The sequence below is a fragment of the Mauremys reevesii genome, linkage group 11 (assembly GCF_016161935.1).
Source record: "Mauremys reevesii isolate NIE-2019 linkage group 11, ASM1616193v1, whole genome shotgun sequence".
NCBI classification, from domain to species: Eukaryota; Metazoa; Chordata; order Testudines; family Geoemydidae; genus Mauremys; species Mauremys reevesii.
In genome coordinates this window covers 60106969-60123815 of record NC_052633.1, presented here as the reverse complement: position 1 = coordinate 60123815, position 16847 = coordinate 60106969, and the positions used below count along the sequence as shown (strand labels likewise).

The 16847-nt window shown below is 42.7% G+C and overlaps 1 protein-coding gene across 3 annotated transcripts in view; it reads left to right on the top strand.

The window, feature by feature from the left end:
* Positions 1–16847, top strand: part of MGAT5 (alpha-1,6-mannosylglycoprotein 6-beta-N-acetylglucosaminyltransferase) — a 235215-nt gene that overhangs the window by 78894 nt on the left and 139474 nt on the right. For all 3 annotated transcript variants that reach the window (XM_039494729.1, XM_039494731.1, XM_039494730.1), the window contains exon 2: positions 2659–3055. In XM_039494729.1, the coding sequence (XP_039350663.1) occupies positions 2815–3055 (241 nt within the window). In that variant the 5' untranslated portion in view covers positions 2659–2814. The remainder of the gene's footprint in view (positions 1–2658; positions 3056–16847) is intronic.

Here is a 16847-nt window from a genome sequence, read left to right as displayed (position 1 = left end):
TAGACTCCTTTCTAGTCTGGGCCCAATCCTTTCCCCGGTACAGTCCTTGTTCCAGCTCAGGTGGTAGGTAGGGCTTTTCTCATGACTGCAGCGCTCTTTGTTCTGTTTCACCCTCTTATATAGCTTTGGCACAAGGTGGGAATCTTTTCTCTCTCTGGGTACCCACCCTTCCTTCTAACAGGAAAAGCACCAGGATTAAGGTGGATTCCAGTACCAGGTGACATGGGCACATGTCCTGTGAGACCCCAAGCCTTCATTCTTCTTCTCCTGACTCACAGGAAGGCTTGCAAGTAAACAGAACCATTTACAACCAATTGTCCTACTTGATGGGAGCCATCAAGATTCCAGGTTTCAGAGTGGTAGCCGTGTTAGTCTGTATCAGCAAAAAGAATGAGGAGTACTCGTGGCACCTTAGAGACTAACAAATTTATTTGGGCATAAGCTTTAGCCCACGAAAGCTTATGCCCAAATAAATTTGTTAGTCTCTAAGGTGCCACAAGTACTCCTTGTTCTTTTTATCTAGATTCCAAGCCACTATTAATGGCCCACACTTTGCGTAGTTACAATATGATCTCAGAGTTATATTTCATATTTCTAGTTTCAGATACAAGAATGATACATTTATACAAATAGGATGACCACACTCAATAGATTATAAGCTTTGTAATGATACCTTTGTAAAGAGAACTTTTGCATGAAGCATATTCCAGTTACATTATATTCTCACTTATTAGCATATTTTCATAAAATCATATAGAGTGCAACATCACAGCCTCATTTATGCCATGCATTTTGTTTACTCTTGTTTCGCCTTGCCCAGTCTTCAAGCACAGTATAATTATGGAAAGAAATAATATAATTGTAATGGTTAAAAATTATATTAATATAGGGCTGACAACTTTTATATGAAATTTCAGTTCATTGTGGGAATTTGTGTCTTGGATGTCTTTGATTTTAAATCACAGTGTGTTTTTACTTATGGACTTTCCAGCATTTTCACACTTGGATATTACAAGAGAATGGCAAAACTTTAAATCCATATATTTTCCAATATAGGTGATTGGAAAAAGAGTTCCCAGAATAGAATTAAACAGAAAGAATGGAACTTGCCCAGTGCGATCACCAGGAAATGTTTTAGCCTCCCTAGGCTTGTGGAGAGAGCACCAGTAAAACAATTTTACTTCCTTCTGGATGGGTTTCCGAAGTGTACCTAACCAAAGTTCACTTGAAGGGTATGCTACATTATCTGTAGCAAAAACAAGTACAAACAATTTCAATTTTTCCTCACACCAGCCCTTTTTAAAGCTAGCATGGGTACAAAGCAAAACAATAAATGGAACGTTTCAGCAATACAGGAATTAAAGCAAAATAGACGCACAGCAAAATTCCCTTTGGTACATAATGATCTTTGGACTAATTGTATTTCACTAATGAAGGTGCATGCACAAGACTTTTTTGCACTATATTCTGGCCCGAGGTGGCCATTTTCCTCTAAGGAGTAGTTAATTCTACCAAAAGCAAGGCTTCTGATAGAATTTTTGATGTGCCCGTAAGTATGTACAGCAAGTGCTAGCAGGCATATCAAGTTACTCTATTAAAACAGGCAACATCTACATTATCTGTGCAAGTACAAAATAGAAAGAGAACATTTTGTGTTCTATAGTACTGCCTGGGAACATTATAAAGTTAAAAGGATAATGCTTTATTAATCTGTGTTTTTAAATGATAGGTTACACTTAATTTCCTTTTAGTATTTCTCCTTTTTAGTGTTTTATGCTAAAAAACCTGACTTGAAACTTCCTAAGTAAGCTTTCCTTGTTCTGTTTAACATCAACAAATACGTTCAAAAAATTGGGCGTTGGCTGGGTTTTGAGTGTTATGCAAAAATGGAGCCACTACTTGATTTTTAGATAGTTGTATACTAACTCTTCGCTGAAATTGCAGATGCTGAAATTAGAACAGTGAGAGCATTTTAAACCACAAAATGGTGTAGTGTGACAGTTCAGAAATATATTTATATTCATAAGTGTGGCACATAAATTTGCTGATTGGGACACACGGCACTGAGGCCACACAAAAACAATAAGAGATTCTTACAATCCTCTGAATACTTGTAATGTAAGCCAGGAGAGCTTGCGTTTGCTTAAATAATGCAGAACACTTTTTTTCCTTTTTCCCTTGAGAGAATCCACTTTCCTGATCACCTGTCTAGCCATATGCCCTATCTCTTGCCAGAAACAAATAGCACTGTCACTGCCAGCTAAAATTACTTGTTCTCTGAGAAAAGAATTATGGTAGGATTGTTTTAAATCCACTATATTGGCAAGATAAGATATTCATTCACCCATTGCACTAAAATACCTTTACCTCGAAATCCAGATTGGAAACTTTTTAAAGAATTGAATTTGGTCCAAATTTTCAAAGGTGTTCTACGCTGGGTTAACATGCATTTAATTTTTTAATATTTGTTCTCTTTCCAAATCTTTTCCCAGCTTGTTCCTGCTCTGATTCATATTGTAAAGTATAAAAAATTAAAAATGTACAAAGAGCATGTTTTCTACTCATATTTTGCAAAAGTTACAGTACAAACAAAATACAGCTTGGAAATACTCTAGTACTTTATGGTGACCATGTGCCTTTTTTTCTTTGTTTTGGCAGCAGCAGGATGGAACTGAAAGGAGGAAATACACTGACTAATGCACCAGAGTGAGATTGATTCCTGCATTGTGATCTTTACATACCTGGACCATGCATTTGCTCCTTGGTTTCATGCTTTAAGAACCTGTGCAGAGATTGTGAAGCTGTTGGGAAGCCATGGCATTCTTTACTCCGTGGAAACTATCTTCTCAGAAACTTGGCTTTTTTCTGGTGACTTTTGGCTTTATTTGGGGAATGATGCTTCTGCATTTTACTATTCAGCAGCGAACTCAGCATGAAAGCAGTTCAGTGCTTCGTGAGCAAATATTGGATCTCAGCAAAAGATATATCAAAGCATTGGCAGAAGAAAATAGAAATGTGGTTGATGGGCCTTATGTTGGGACGATGACAGCATATGGTGAGTGCATGTTCTAGAATACCTAGAAGCTTCCTAGAAAATGCTGGTTAATAAATTTGTTTTCTCAACATTAATTATGGCCCAAAAAATTGACCTTATAATACAGCCAAATTGACCAAGCTGTGTACTGGCAATCTCCCCAAGGACAGTGGGAGGAAATCCTCTGCTCACAAGGTGTGGAGGAGCAGTGGAGCCATTCTGCTGTAGGTTGAAGTGTAGTGCCTTGTGGCTTCTTCAGTCCACTGGTCATTCTCTTCCATAGTCTTAATTACCGATTTACCAGTCCTGTCCCTTAAGCCTATTGGGCTCAAAGCCCCAGCAGAGTAGGGTTCTGTGGTGCTGAATCCATACTTAAAATCCCCCAAATCCAGCCTTCGTTTTCCTCAGTGGAACTGTACAATTACTGTAAGAGTGGATGGCTGTGGGGGGGAAATGCACCATTTAAATCTGTAACTGTAATATTTGTACTCATGTTAAGCAGTAAACATTTGCCTTTATAATGGAAACTTCAGCACTACATTGATTCTGTTTTAAAATAATTATCTGTACTAACTAAGGTTAATGGGTTTTCAAGTCACTCTCTCACAAATCCCCAACTACTTTGCGATCTCTTAGTTTAGTCTGCACTTTCTAGATTCAGGGGCAGCTCTGCCTCTGTGGTTTGAATGTGATGCTTCAGTTTTTTCTATTCTTACAGAAAAATTCCAAGCTAAGATTATTAATAGCTGGCAGTGACCAACGCGGTTCCTGCCTTTCCACTGGCTGAGAACCAAAGTTTGTTCTTCAGCCTTGCCAGAGAGATTCTTCTCAAAATGGTCTGTTTTCAGTTCACATTATTCTTTTTTGTTGAAAGATGAATTGGAGTATGTATAAAACCTTGGAAAACTGAGAACCCACATGGAAAAGTCTCAGTGATACAAGGGGAAGGTGCTAGAGTTTGAAACATGCCTAAGAATCGAAAAGAAGTGTTGTCTTAGAAACACCATTAAAAACGATCACCAGAATGTATCACACTCCTGTGATGATTAATATGAAGTTGCAGCAGCTGGGTTTCTAGTAGAAAGGATGCAAACAGCACAGCTAGATCACATATATGTTGCCCCAACATTCAGCAATACTGGGCTGGAGAAAGTGTGTGAATGTGCCAATATCTGGTATGACCCCGCACATAGACTCAGCTTAATTCTATTTATCGGACAAGCCCAACGTTATATACCCTGCCAGTAAATTACTTATTTTGCTTAGGTGAAGAAAAGGAAAAGCTTTTATTGATATGGTGATGCTTCGGTGTCATATGGTATACTCATCAACAGTGGTTCTGAAGCTTGCTTCCATGACATTATATTGGGAGATGGAAGGGACCCAGTTGCATTTTTTTGTGTAAGGTGGGGCTGTCCTTAGACTAGTGCTTCACCCATAGGCGCCAACTTCCCCTCTGCCTGGTGGGTGCTCGACCCCGTCCCTGCCTCTTCCTGCCCCTGGACCACCCTTGCCCCACCCCCATTCCACCTCTTCCCCAACATCCCTGCCCCACCCTGCCTTTTCCCACCCCAGCCCAACCCCGATTCCACCCCTTCCCCAATGTCCCCACCCCAATTCCACCGTCTTTCCCCAAATCCCCGCCTCTGCATTGCCTCTTCTCCGCCTCCTCCCCTGAGCACGCCGCTTCCCCGCTCCTCCCCCTCACTCCCGGAAAGTCCTAAGTGCCGCCAAACAGCTGTTGGGGAGGAGGGGCGGGAGTTGGAGGAGCGGGGACATGGCGTGCTGTGGGGGGGAGAAGGAGGCGAGGAGGGGGGAGCTTGGCTGCTGGTGAGTGCGGAACACCCGCTAATTTTTCCCCGTGGATGCTCCAGCCCCGGCAGTCAGCGCCTATGCCTTCACCCACTCCCCACAGCGGGGAGAGGAAGACACCTCTTGCCACTTCTATAACAAAATGGCAGATGAAATTGTATTGATAAATGCAAAGTAATACACAGTGGAAAAATAATCCCACCTATACGTAGAAAGTGATGGGGTTTAAATTAGCTGTTACCACTCAAGAAAGAGATCTTGGTGTCATCCTGGATAGTTCTCTGAAAACATCTGCTCAATGTGCACTGGCAGTCAAAAAAACTAACAATGTTAGGAACCATTAGGAAAGAGAGTTAATAAAACAGAAAATATCATAATGACACTATTTAAGAACATAAAAACTGCCATACTGGGTCACACGTGTGGTCCATCTATCTCCATATCCTGTCTCTAACAGTGGCTAGTACCTGATGCTTCAGAGGGAATGAACAAAACAGGGTAATTTCAAGCTATCCATCCCTTATCATCCAGTCTCAGCTTCTAGTAGTTGGAGGTTTAGGGACACCTGGAAATGGAGTTCCACCCCTACCTTCTTGGCTAATAGCCATTGATTGTACTTATCCTCCATGAATTTATCTAATTCTTTTTTTAATCCAGTTATACTTTTAGCCCCAGAACATTCGGTGGTTCCACAGGTTGTGTGAAGTAGTACTTCCTTTTGTTTGTTTCAAACCTGCTGCCTGTTAATTTCATCAGGTGTTACATGAAGGAGTAAATAACACTTACTCACTTTCTCCATGCCGTTTGTGGTTTTATAGACCACCATCTCATCTTCCCTTAGTTGTCTCTCTTCTAAACTGAACAGTCCCAGTCTTTATAATCTCTCCTTCTCTAGAAGCTGTTCCATACCCTGAATCATTTTTGTTGCCCTTCTCTGCACCTTTTCCAGTTCTAATGTATCTTTTTTAGGTGAGGTGACCAGAACTGCACTCAGTACGTTAGGTGTGGGCGTACCATGTATTTACATAGTGCAGGGGTTCTCAACCTTTCCAGAATACTCTACCCTTTTCAGGAGTTTGATTTTTGTCTTGCATACCCCAAGTTTCACCTCACTTAACTCTATTTTGGCTGCTTTTCTGGGCAACACAGTATGGGGAGGAGCTGAGCAGCCATCAGTGGTGAAAGAACAGGTTAATGACTATTTAGAAAAGCTGGACATGCACAAGTCCATGGGTCCAGATCTAAATGCATCTGAGGTGCTGAGGGAATTGGCTGATGTGATTGCAGAGCCATTATCTTTGAAAAACTTGTGGCAATTGGGGGGAGGTCCCGGACAATTGGAAAAAGGCAACTATAGTGCCCATCTTTTAAAAAGGGAAGAAGGAGAACCTGGGGAACTACAGCCTCACCTCAGTCCGGGAAAAATCATGAAGCAGGTCCTCAAGGAAACCATTTAGAAGCACTTGGAGGAGAGGAAGGTGATCAGGAACAGTCAACATGGATTCATCAAGGGCAAGTCATGCCTGACCAACCTGACTGCCTTCTGTGATGAGATAACTGGCTCCGTGGTTATGGGGAAATCAGTGGACATGATATATTTTGACTTTATCAAAGCTTTTGATACGGTCTCCCACAGTATTCTTGCCAGCAAGTTAAAAAAGTGTGGGCTGGATGAATGGACTATAAGGTGGACAGAAAGCTGGCTAGATTGTCAGGCTCAACGGGTAGTGATCAATGGCTCAATGTCTAGTTGGCAGCCGGTATCAAGCGGAGTGCCCCAGGGGTCGGTCCTGGGGCCAGTTGTTTTCAACATCTTTATTAATGATCTGGATGATGGGATGGATTTGCACCATCAGCAAGTTCACAGATGACACTAAGCTGAGGGGAGAGGTAGATATGCTGGAGGGTAGGGTAGGTCACTCTGGACCCTATGACAAATAGGAGGATTGAGCCAAAAGAAATCGGATGAGGTTCAACAAGGACAAGTGCAGAGTCCAGCACTTAAGATGGAAGAATCTCATACACTGCTACAGACTGGGGACCAACTGGCTAAGCAGCAGTTCTGCAGAAAAGGACCTGGGGATTACAGTGGATGAGAAGCTGGATGAGAGTCAGCAGTGTGCGCCTGTTGCGAAGAAGGCTAATGGCATATTGGGTTGCAATTAGTAGGAGCACTGCCAGCAGATCAAGGGAAGTGATTATTCCCCTCTATTCAGCCCTGATGAGGCCACATCTGGAGTGTTGCATCCAGGTTTGGGCCCCCTGTTACAGAAGAGATGTGGACAAATTGGAGAGAGTCCAGTGGAGGGCAATGAAAATGATCAGGGGGCTGGGGCACACGACTTAGGAGGAGAGGCTGAGGGAATTGGGCTTGTTTCGTCTGCAGAAGAGGCGAGTGAGGGGGGATTTGATAGCAGCCTTCAACTACCTGAAGAGGGGTTCCAAAGAGGATGGAGCTCGGCTGTTCTCAGTTGTGGCAGATGACAGAATAAGAAGCAATGGTCTCAAGCTGCAGTGTGGGAGGTCTAGGTTGGATATTAGGAAACACTATTTCACTAGGAGGGTGGTGAAGCACTGGAATGGGTTACCTAGGGAGGTGGTGGAATCTCTATCCTTAGAGGTTTTTAAGGCCCGGCTTGCCAGTGCCCTGGCTGGGATGATTTAGTCGGTATTGATCTTGCTTTGAGCAGGGGGTTGGGCTAGATGACCTCCTGAGGTCTCTTCCAAGCCTAATTTTCTATGATTCTATATAAAATTTTGGTTTGTACTGACTTCACTAGTGCTTTTTATGTAGCCTTTTGTAAAACTAGGCAAATATCCAGATGAGTTGGTGTACCGCCCTGAAAGACCCTGGTTGAGAACCACTGACATAGTGGCATTATGATATTTTCTGTCATGTTATCTAACCCTTCCCTAATCATTCCTAATGTTCTGTTAGCTTTTTTGACTACTGCTGCACATTGAGCAGATGTTCTCCTAGAACTATCCACAATGACTCCAAGATCTTTTTGTTGTGTGGCAACAGCTAATTTAGACCTTCAGCATTTTGTCTGTATAGCTGGGATTATTTTTTCTAATGCCTATGGTATGCCCAGTCTTTGAATACTGCATGCATTTCTGATCACCTCATATCAAAAGAGAGATTAGAATCAGAAAAGGTTCAGAGAAAGAATGCGTAGGTGTGAAATTGCTGTGAATTGTGAGTAGTCCAAAATCCAAACTCATTTACATCATGCTCTTCAGAGACCATCTTGAACCCAGTATGATTCAGTCCACTGCTAATTTTTACTACAGGTTCCCAGTACTTACGTCCGCTGTGACTGTGATTATCTATATATTATCTCTGTTTAAAATCTGTCATTGCCATTTACTGAGAAACTTGATCTGTCAGTTCAGATGTGTGAAGTGATTTCTCAGTTTAGATGTGTGAAGTGATTCAAGAGACGCTGAATAAAAAATAATCAAAAACTTGACAATTGCTTGTATGTGTTTTCTGATCTTTTCCATTTCAATTCTGATTTTTGCTGTCTCTTAATAAAATTACATTTCGTAAAACAGTTTTAAAAAGTAAAACCAGGTATTTAGTCCCAAGTGTTATCATGTATTTCTCTGAATCTTTTACCTACTATTGACAGCACTTATAGTAGTAAGTTTCACTGTTTCCTTTGTCCCATGTTTGTGTGGGTCCTTAAACAGAAACAGAGGAGAAATAAAGATTTTTTTTTAAATAGGGAAAATGTGTAAAACCCACAGATATCAGCAAGGGCACCCACATGGGCATATTATTCAAACTCTTGCTTTAAAAAAAAAAAAAAAAGAGGGAAGGGGAGGGAAGGCTAGACTTCAGGTTGATGCTGTCCCTTTAAATCTAATGTAACTGTGTGTTCCTGACACATGTGTTTTCAGCTTGCTTTCTTTGTCACCTGTTATGATGGAGAGTAGTCTTCCCTTTAGACTATCTCAAGTTAATTGCTAATTAGTTATTGAGATTATTTCCTCCAACATTTTATCAAAGAGAAATCTTACTTGTGTTTCTTCTAGACCTGTACAAGGAAGTTACGATGCCCTAGATTAGGGCTGCATGCTCACATAGTTAGGAGCCGTTCATTTTCTTTGTGGGTATCCTCTTTCCCTTCAGTGTGTGGGATGAAAGCACCTCTTTACAGCAGATGCCAGAGATGCTGGGAGGGCATGCAGTTTCTGTTACTGCTTTGTTTCCTCTGAGAAGATTCTGGTGTTTCTGTGAATGTGTTTGCTCATGAGGTTGAGGTCACCATCCCCTAGGCAGCTGACTATTATATTGCTATGTGGCTTAGATAACAACTAGCCCTTGTTCTCTGATTGTTTTTATTTGTGTCTGACAGCCTGCAGACATACCAACTTGTATTGTGATCCCATTAAATATCACAAGCTAAGCAGAGTTGGGTTAGATTGTATGGAAGACCCCCCACAAAGAAAGCCCAGATTTCTGCAAAGAATGGTGATGTTCATTCAGTAGGTGGTGCTCTTCCCTTTGAATCAGTACTTAGCCAATGTCCCATCATTAAGTAAGGGTGCTGTAGCCTCAGCTGATCAGCAAAACATAAAGTGTCACCTGTCATCAGAGGTTTTATAGCATCTTTTGTAAAATTAGGGCTGCATTAATGTGTTCTAGCCAAAATTCAAGTACGCAGGATGTCATTAGCTAAAGTGGGCCCTGGGGGAAGCGGGGGGGCCTAACAGCTCTGCGTGTGCTGCCCTTGCCGCGCCTTCAGCTACCTCCCCCGAAGCTCCTATTGGCTGCAGTTCCCCATTCCCGGCCAATGGGAACTGCAGGGGACGGTGCCTGAAAGCAAGGGCAACGCACAGAGCCCTCTGCGCCCCGCCCGGGGGCCACAGCGACCTGGTGCCGGCCACTTCTGAGAGCAGCACAGGGCCCACAGATCCGGCCCACGGGCCGTAGTTTGCCCCCCTGCTCTAATCCTAACCTACTTCACAGGAAACAAACTTACTGTTTCTGTTTAAGAAAAGAGAGTGAGATCCTTAGCTAAACAGGTGCTATGTAAGTGCAAAGTAACAATAATTAAATATATATACTTTGCAGCTTCACACATTTTATGTGCAAATTGGGGATTTTGAAGATGAAGGATTAAGATGTTTGCAATAAAGTATTTTCAGTGACAGTATGACTAGTGCTCTGTTTAAAGAATAATGAATAAGAATAATGCCATACTTGAGTTGGGTGTCCATTGGGCAGTGCATCAAATTAAGTCTCAAACTTTTAATATACGTAACTATTTTATTTGAAGGCCAAATCCTTGTTAATGGTCAGTATTTATCACAGTAGTCAGAAGATGCTGATCCACTATTCAATGAAAGCCTCCCCAAACTGTTGCCATGTTTCTGAAGCCTCAGCCTTTAATAGCCATTGAACAATCACAACTCTCCTGATACCTCCATTTGTTTTGTCTCCTTTTGAAAATAGTCAGTCCATTTTAATTTTCACACAGCAACATTTTTTTTTTACCAATTTATATATTTCCTCTATTTTATACCCGGTGTTCTAGACATGGGCATCTTTTAACTTTGGTCTGTTGTGTAATTTTATTTTTAAACTTTAGAATAGTATAAATGGGGGTGGGTGGGAAAAATTTTTGTTTTCATCACATCAGATAGACACACATTCTTAGCTTCCCCTCCTACTTTTTAATTTGCACCCAAGTGATAACTTTCAGGTGCCTGCCTGTTTTCCTACTCTGCAGTCCAATTAGTGCAGTTGGCAGCACTGTACAAGGCCCTTTTTTTGTGTTACTCTTCTCACTGTATTTTGTACACTTCTGCACTGCAGGTAACATTGTTTTTTAATCTTTAATTCACCTACCTTATTTGTGGGTTTACTCCTTTGGCATTGTACTTTTGTGCAGGTTCCTTGCTCTCCTTTTTCCCTTCAATCTGATATTAGTGGCAATGGCCTCTGGAGCCCTGCCTTTAAATTACATTCATGGAACTGTTTAACATATTCATTGTAACTCTGTTTAAATGTTGTTTGCCTGGCCAGGGTGGATCAGACATGATCATTTTCAAATTGGTCAGTTCCTAGTTTGGAACAAGTTATGAATAAAATTTTAAAATGCTTTATTCTTGGTTTGCCACTTAGCCACACAGACCATTTTTAAACCATGCTAATATATCTTCGAGCCTTCTTCTGAATGGATCTTTTAAGTGACTGGCACCTGCTGCCTTTAGGTAGTTTGAACGTTCTTCTGTGGCTCAGTGAGACCTGAACTATTGAGGTATGGGCTATTTGGTTCCCCGTTATTGCTTCCTAGCCCTGTAGGGTGGAGTCTATTTGAATGTCAATCCGGTCGTTTTTCAAGGCTCTGTCATTAAAGAACTACCACGGTAGCACTGTCTCGGCCTTCTCTAGGAGCCATCAGTATTTTCTCTACCTAACTTTTTTGGGTCACTGTCATTCCTTTTGAATATGGAAATCTAATTAGTTTGTTGTCACCAATGGCATAATACTAAAACCCTGACTTTAGTGAGAGAGGATGCTAGACTGACAATCAACATTGCATTTAATTATCAAGAAGCTTTACATATGAAATCTTCCTTAACAAAATTATAGGGGAACAGAATTTCAATAAATTCCCATGAGTGATGTTTTAAAATAAGGTGTTTCTGATTACCATCTTGCTTCCATAATTTCACCCCTTCTGCTTTATCATCAGGCATGACTTTAACAATCAATATCATGGGAAGAGTTAGGCTTAAAGGTTAATTCTTTATGTTGTTTAAAAGCTGGGGTTTCAAAATTTTAAGTGGCACATTATATGAACTGTTTTCTAGCTTTAGAAATTTCAGCGAGATTAATGGGAAGGCAGGGAACCTGAGGGCAACAGTAATAAGAACATGCATTTACAGAGGCTAACAATGTGCTCAACATGATGGTTCCAAAACACTTAGATGTTTTAATATCAGCAATCATTCCTAGCCCTCTGTCACAGTTCAGGGCAACTGCACCTCTGTTCCTCTTCGGTGGTCCAGCAATGGCACCTGCTCTAGTCTTCGTTCTCCTCTGGCTTTCTCCTCTCTTATCATAGAATATTAGGGTTGGAAGGGACGTCAGGAGGTCATCTAGTCCGACCCCCTGCTCAAAGCAGGACCGATCCCCAGAGAGATTTTTACCCTAGTTCCCTAAATGCCCCCCTCAAGGATTGAACTCACAACCCTGGGTTTAGAGTGGAAATACCCTTCTGACCAGGGTATTCCAGGTTGCACGGACCTCTGCCTATACTGTAACATCCAAGCCAGAGACTCTGCCTAAGCAGGCCTGCTTAGGTTCTCTTCAGAGACTAGTAATAGAGTAATTGCCCACTATTATAAGGTACCACACAGCACTTCGTATGCAAGTCCATTTAAAATCACTACAGAGAAAACACATTTAAAAACAATTATCCTGCATCCCTCCCCGCATGCATGCTAATAACCTTACTAGAGACCACCCCAACCATAACTTGGGATCTGGCAGGAGCAGTCCTTCAAAACCCTATCCAAGGGGTTTCCTCATGGTTTCAAGTTTGTTACAGCTTCAGCTCAGATCAAGCACAAAGTCTTCCCTAAGGATTGGAGCCCTCTATAGACCTGTCCATTTGCACAATCAGGAAGAAGGCCTGGAGTCTATTTAAAACTAGGCTGTTTACCCCAAAATCCTTTATATGTTGGTTTCTGGAGAATTCAGTTTGAACTAGTATATACAAACCTCTCCAGGAGGTGGCTTCAAGTGGCTAATAATGGGAGGAATTACATTAGTATCCCTCTGCTCCTAGAGGAGTTACATGTGATTCTATAATAATACATAGACAACTGCATTTTTAATACTATTGACCCCAAAGGTACTAATTCTAATTCAGTAATGTTCAAGTTAATTCGGTAAAGTTTATCTTAATTCCATAAGGTTTGTTCTGGATATTGCCGGATATTGTCAATTTGTCACCCTCTATCTATAGCAAGTGCTTAATGGTAATCAAGAATTGCATTGGTCCAAAATCCAGAGCTTGCTCTATCAGTGCCAAAAATGCATTGCTACTCTGGACAACTGACACCTTTAAGATCTTTTATGTTACATATCTTGTAAATGGAGCTCCCATCCTATACAGCAATGTTTCTCAACCTGGGGGTCATGGGATGGGTTTAGGGGGGTTGCAATCAGGGACGGCATTGGGAGTAGGAAGCAGGGCAACTTCTTGGGGCCACATACCACAGGAGGCCCTGGGAAGTGAATGTACATATTCCAGCCATGTGCCCCGCAAGGGTGCTGAAGCCCTGTGGCCAAAGCTGAAGGTAGGGGCTTGCAAGTTTTTCTAGTGGGGGGAGGGTTTCATGTTTTGTTTTGTCACCAGCTCAAAAAGGTTGAAAAACACAGCATTTCCCGACAGGCTACAGGAAATTGGACCTTAAAATCACGTTGATAACTGTTTAATCTTTTTCTGTCACTCTGCTCCAATGTGACTTTCTTAAAATTTTCAATGATTAAAAACAGTGAAGGAAGATATGCATAGCTGGAGTACATGGGCGGCAGGTTATATACTTGTGTGGGGCTCGGGCCCCACCAATATTCAGGGCTGGGCGCCCTGCTCCAGCAATAGTTGGAGCTGGGTCTCTTCCCGCCCCCCCCCCCCGTCCTGCCTGGATTGGCCCCAGCCACCGCAGGTCTCCCCCCGCCGCCTCGACCCTGCCTGGAGCAGGTCCCAGCCCCGCCTGCCACCCCCTCCGCGTGTCCCCCTCCGCCGCGTTGTGTTGTGTCCCTGACTGACAGAACACAGCGCGCTGCTGCCGGGAGGGCTCCCAGCAGATTTGCTGTCTGCTGCCGCAGGGTCCTAGTGCCTGCCCTCCGCCAGTACTGGCAAGGCAGGCTGCCTTTACCCTGAGCCTCTCCAACCCCAAACCCTCAGCCCCAGCCAGAGCCCTCATTCCCCCCGCACCCGAATCCTCAGCCCCAGCCCTGAGAACCCCACATCATGAACCCCTCATCCCCCTGCCCCCGAATCCGCAGCCCCAGCCACAGCCCTCATCCCCTGCACCCTAATCCTCAGCCCCAGCCAGTGCCCGCATCCCCGACACCCTACTCATCTACCCCAGCCCTGAGCGCCCCCACCTCATGAACGCCTCATCCCCCTGCACCCTAATCCTCTGCCCCAGCCCTGAGCGCCCCTACATCATGAACCCCTCATCCACAGCCCAACCCTCTTCCCTAGCCCTGAGCCCCCTCCTGCATCATGTACCCCTCATCCTCAGCCCCACAGTCCTCACCCTGCACTCCCTCCTATCCCCAAACTCCCTCCCCCTTCCCACACACCCCTTCCCAACCCCAAACTCCATCCCAAAGCCTGCACCCTTCACCTCCTCCTGCACACCCACCCCCTGCCCCAGACCAGAGCCTGCACCCAGCACCCTTCCTGCACCCTAATCCCCAGCCCAGGATCTGCACCCCAGACCTCCCCCGCGGAGCCCCCTCCCAGAGCCTTAGGCAGGTGGGGGCGGAGTTGGGGGGGGCGGAGTTGGGGGCGGGTTCTGGGCCCCACCAAAATTTTTACAAACTTGCCACCCATGCTGGAGTATCCTTAAAATAGGTGTAATTCATTTTCTTTTCAGGTAGCTTTCCATAACTTTAAACTTAACAGCCTTTCCGCATAAACTTTCTCTTGTTTGCACAAATATTTGACTCTAATGAGTTTTTAATCAGCAAACACTAAAAACATATGACAAAACTAAACCCAGTGTAAAGCAAGCGAATCTCTGCTTATGAATTATAATTGAAAATTCTACCACATGTCAAATTATAGATCAGAAAACCATTTGATTTTAAAGTTATGAAAAGAAGATAATTACACATTTTAAACCTATTTTTGCATGATTAACAGCGTAACGGTAGCATCTGTTGAATATATGTAAATTCTTGAGATGGTGCCATAAATAGGCAAACTCCAGGACATTCAAAGTTTAGGCCAGCACTGTAATCCTTGTATAATTATGTCCTTTTCTCCCCTTTCCCACATTGTCATGAGGTAAAGACAATCTGTCAACTTTTCTGTAACATTTTCTGAATTCTGAATTTTATACTTTATATTTGTTATTCATTAATCAACTTCCTCATATTCTTCCTATGTTGTTTTGCACAATATGCATTTTTCCCCCACTCTACTTGCGTGGGGTGGCTCTAGTGATATGGTATATTACATTATTGGTATATGGTATAAAAGTCAGAGTTTGCATGATCAGGAAGAAGCCAAATGTATAGAGCCCTACCAAATTCACAGCCATGAAAAGTGTGTCCCAGACCGTGAAATCTGGTATCCCCTCAGGAAGTCTGGTCTTTTGTGTGCTTTTACCCTATACTATGCAGATTTCACGGGGGAGACCAGTGTTTCTCAAATTGGGGGTCCTGACCCAAAAGAGAGTTGCAAGGTTATTTTAGGGGGGTCACAGTATTGCCACCCTTCCTTCTGTGCTGCCTTCAGAGCTGGGTGCCTGGCTAACAGCCGCCGCTCTCTGGCCGCCCCGCCAGCAGCAGTGCAGAAGTAAAGGTGGCAATACCATACCAGGCCACCCTTACCTGTGCTGCTGCCTTCCGAGCTGGGCGGCCGGAGAGTAGCGGCTGCTGACTGAGGGCCCAGCTCTGCAGGCAACAGCGCAGAAGGTAAGGGTGGCAGTACCATACCAAGTCATCCTTACTTCTGCATTGCTGCTGGCAGTAGCTCTTCCTTCAGAGCTGGGATCTCAGCCAGCAGCTACCACTTTCCAGCTGCCCAGCCACCAGCAACAATGCAGAAGTAAGGGTAGCAGTACCGCAACCCCCCCTACAATAAACTTGCGATTACCTGCACGCACGCATGTGCACACACACACCTTTTTTGTATCAGGACCCCTACAATTACACCACCGTGAAATGACACATTTAAATAGCTGAAATCATGAAATAAATGGTTTTTAAAATCCTACGTCGGAGAAATTGACCAAAATGGACCATGAATTTGGTAGGGCCCTAATGATGTAACAGTGTGAAAGTTAATTGCTGGCTTTGCTCAGTCTGAATGAGAACTGAGCCCTGATTTTAGGGATGGGGTATTTTTCATTCACTAGAACATCCCATAGACTGTTCATTTCATGGTACACAAATGTGAAGCTAAATCTCATTACTGTAGCATTTGAGTGTAATATAAGAATTTGGGTACTATGCTTTTCAGTCAAGGGGAATAGTTTCCTTGCTTACAAATAAAAACTGTAAAATAACTTGATCCTGATGGTTTACATGTCCAAATAAGCACTGAATGCTAAGTTCTAGCTGCTGCTTGCAGGGTTTCTGTAGCCACTGTTGCAAACGATGAATCCATTTATCACTTTTAACTGTTTAATTTGTGCTGCAGTCAGGATTGTTAATTTTGACTGGTTTTAAACCAAGAACTCACAAGACCATTGGTATACACAGGATAACTGGTTACAAGCGTGTGTATATTGCCTACCTTATTACCATAATATCTGAATAGAAAAAGTATGTGTGTGTAAATTACCTGCATATATCACTATATAAGCAGATGTATAATACAAGTGTATATACACACACAGATACAGCATGTGTAAATGTATATGGATTCAGTTTTATCTTAATTATAAAGACACATACATAGATATCCAGTTATGTAAATTATAGAAATTCAGTTTGTGATCTGTTTCTTACAATGTGCTTCACAAAATAGTTATATAGATCAGTTTTGTGACCAGAGGAGCGTATATCTTAATTTGCACAAAATGGAAAAATAGTTTTTACATAGGGTAATTGTTCATGAATGAGATTTTCCTGAGTGCTCGTATTAATTCCAGTCTAGTTTTTATGTCTTGATTAATTCTCATCCATGATGATCATAAATAGTACCTGAGCTATCAACTAGTTTTATATGTAAATATTTTAGGACTGTCAAGTGATTTAAAAAAAATAATCACAATTAATCGTGCTGTTAATAAT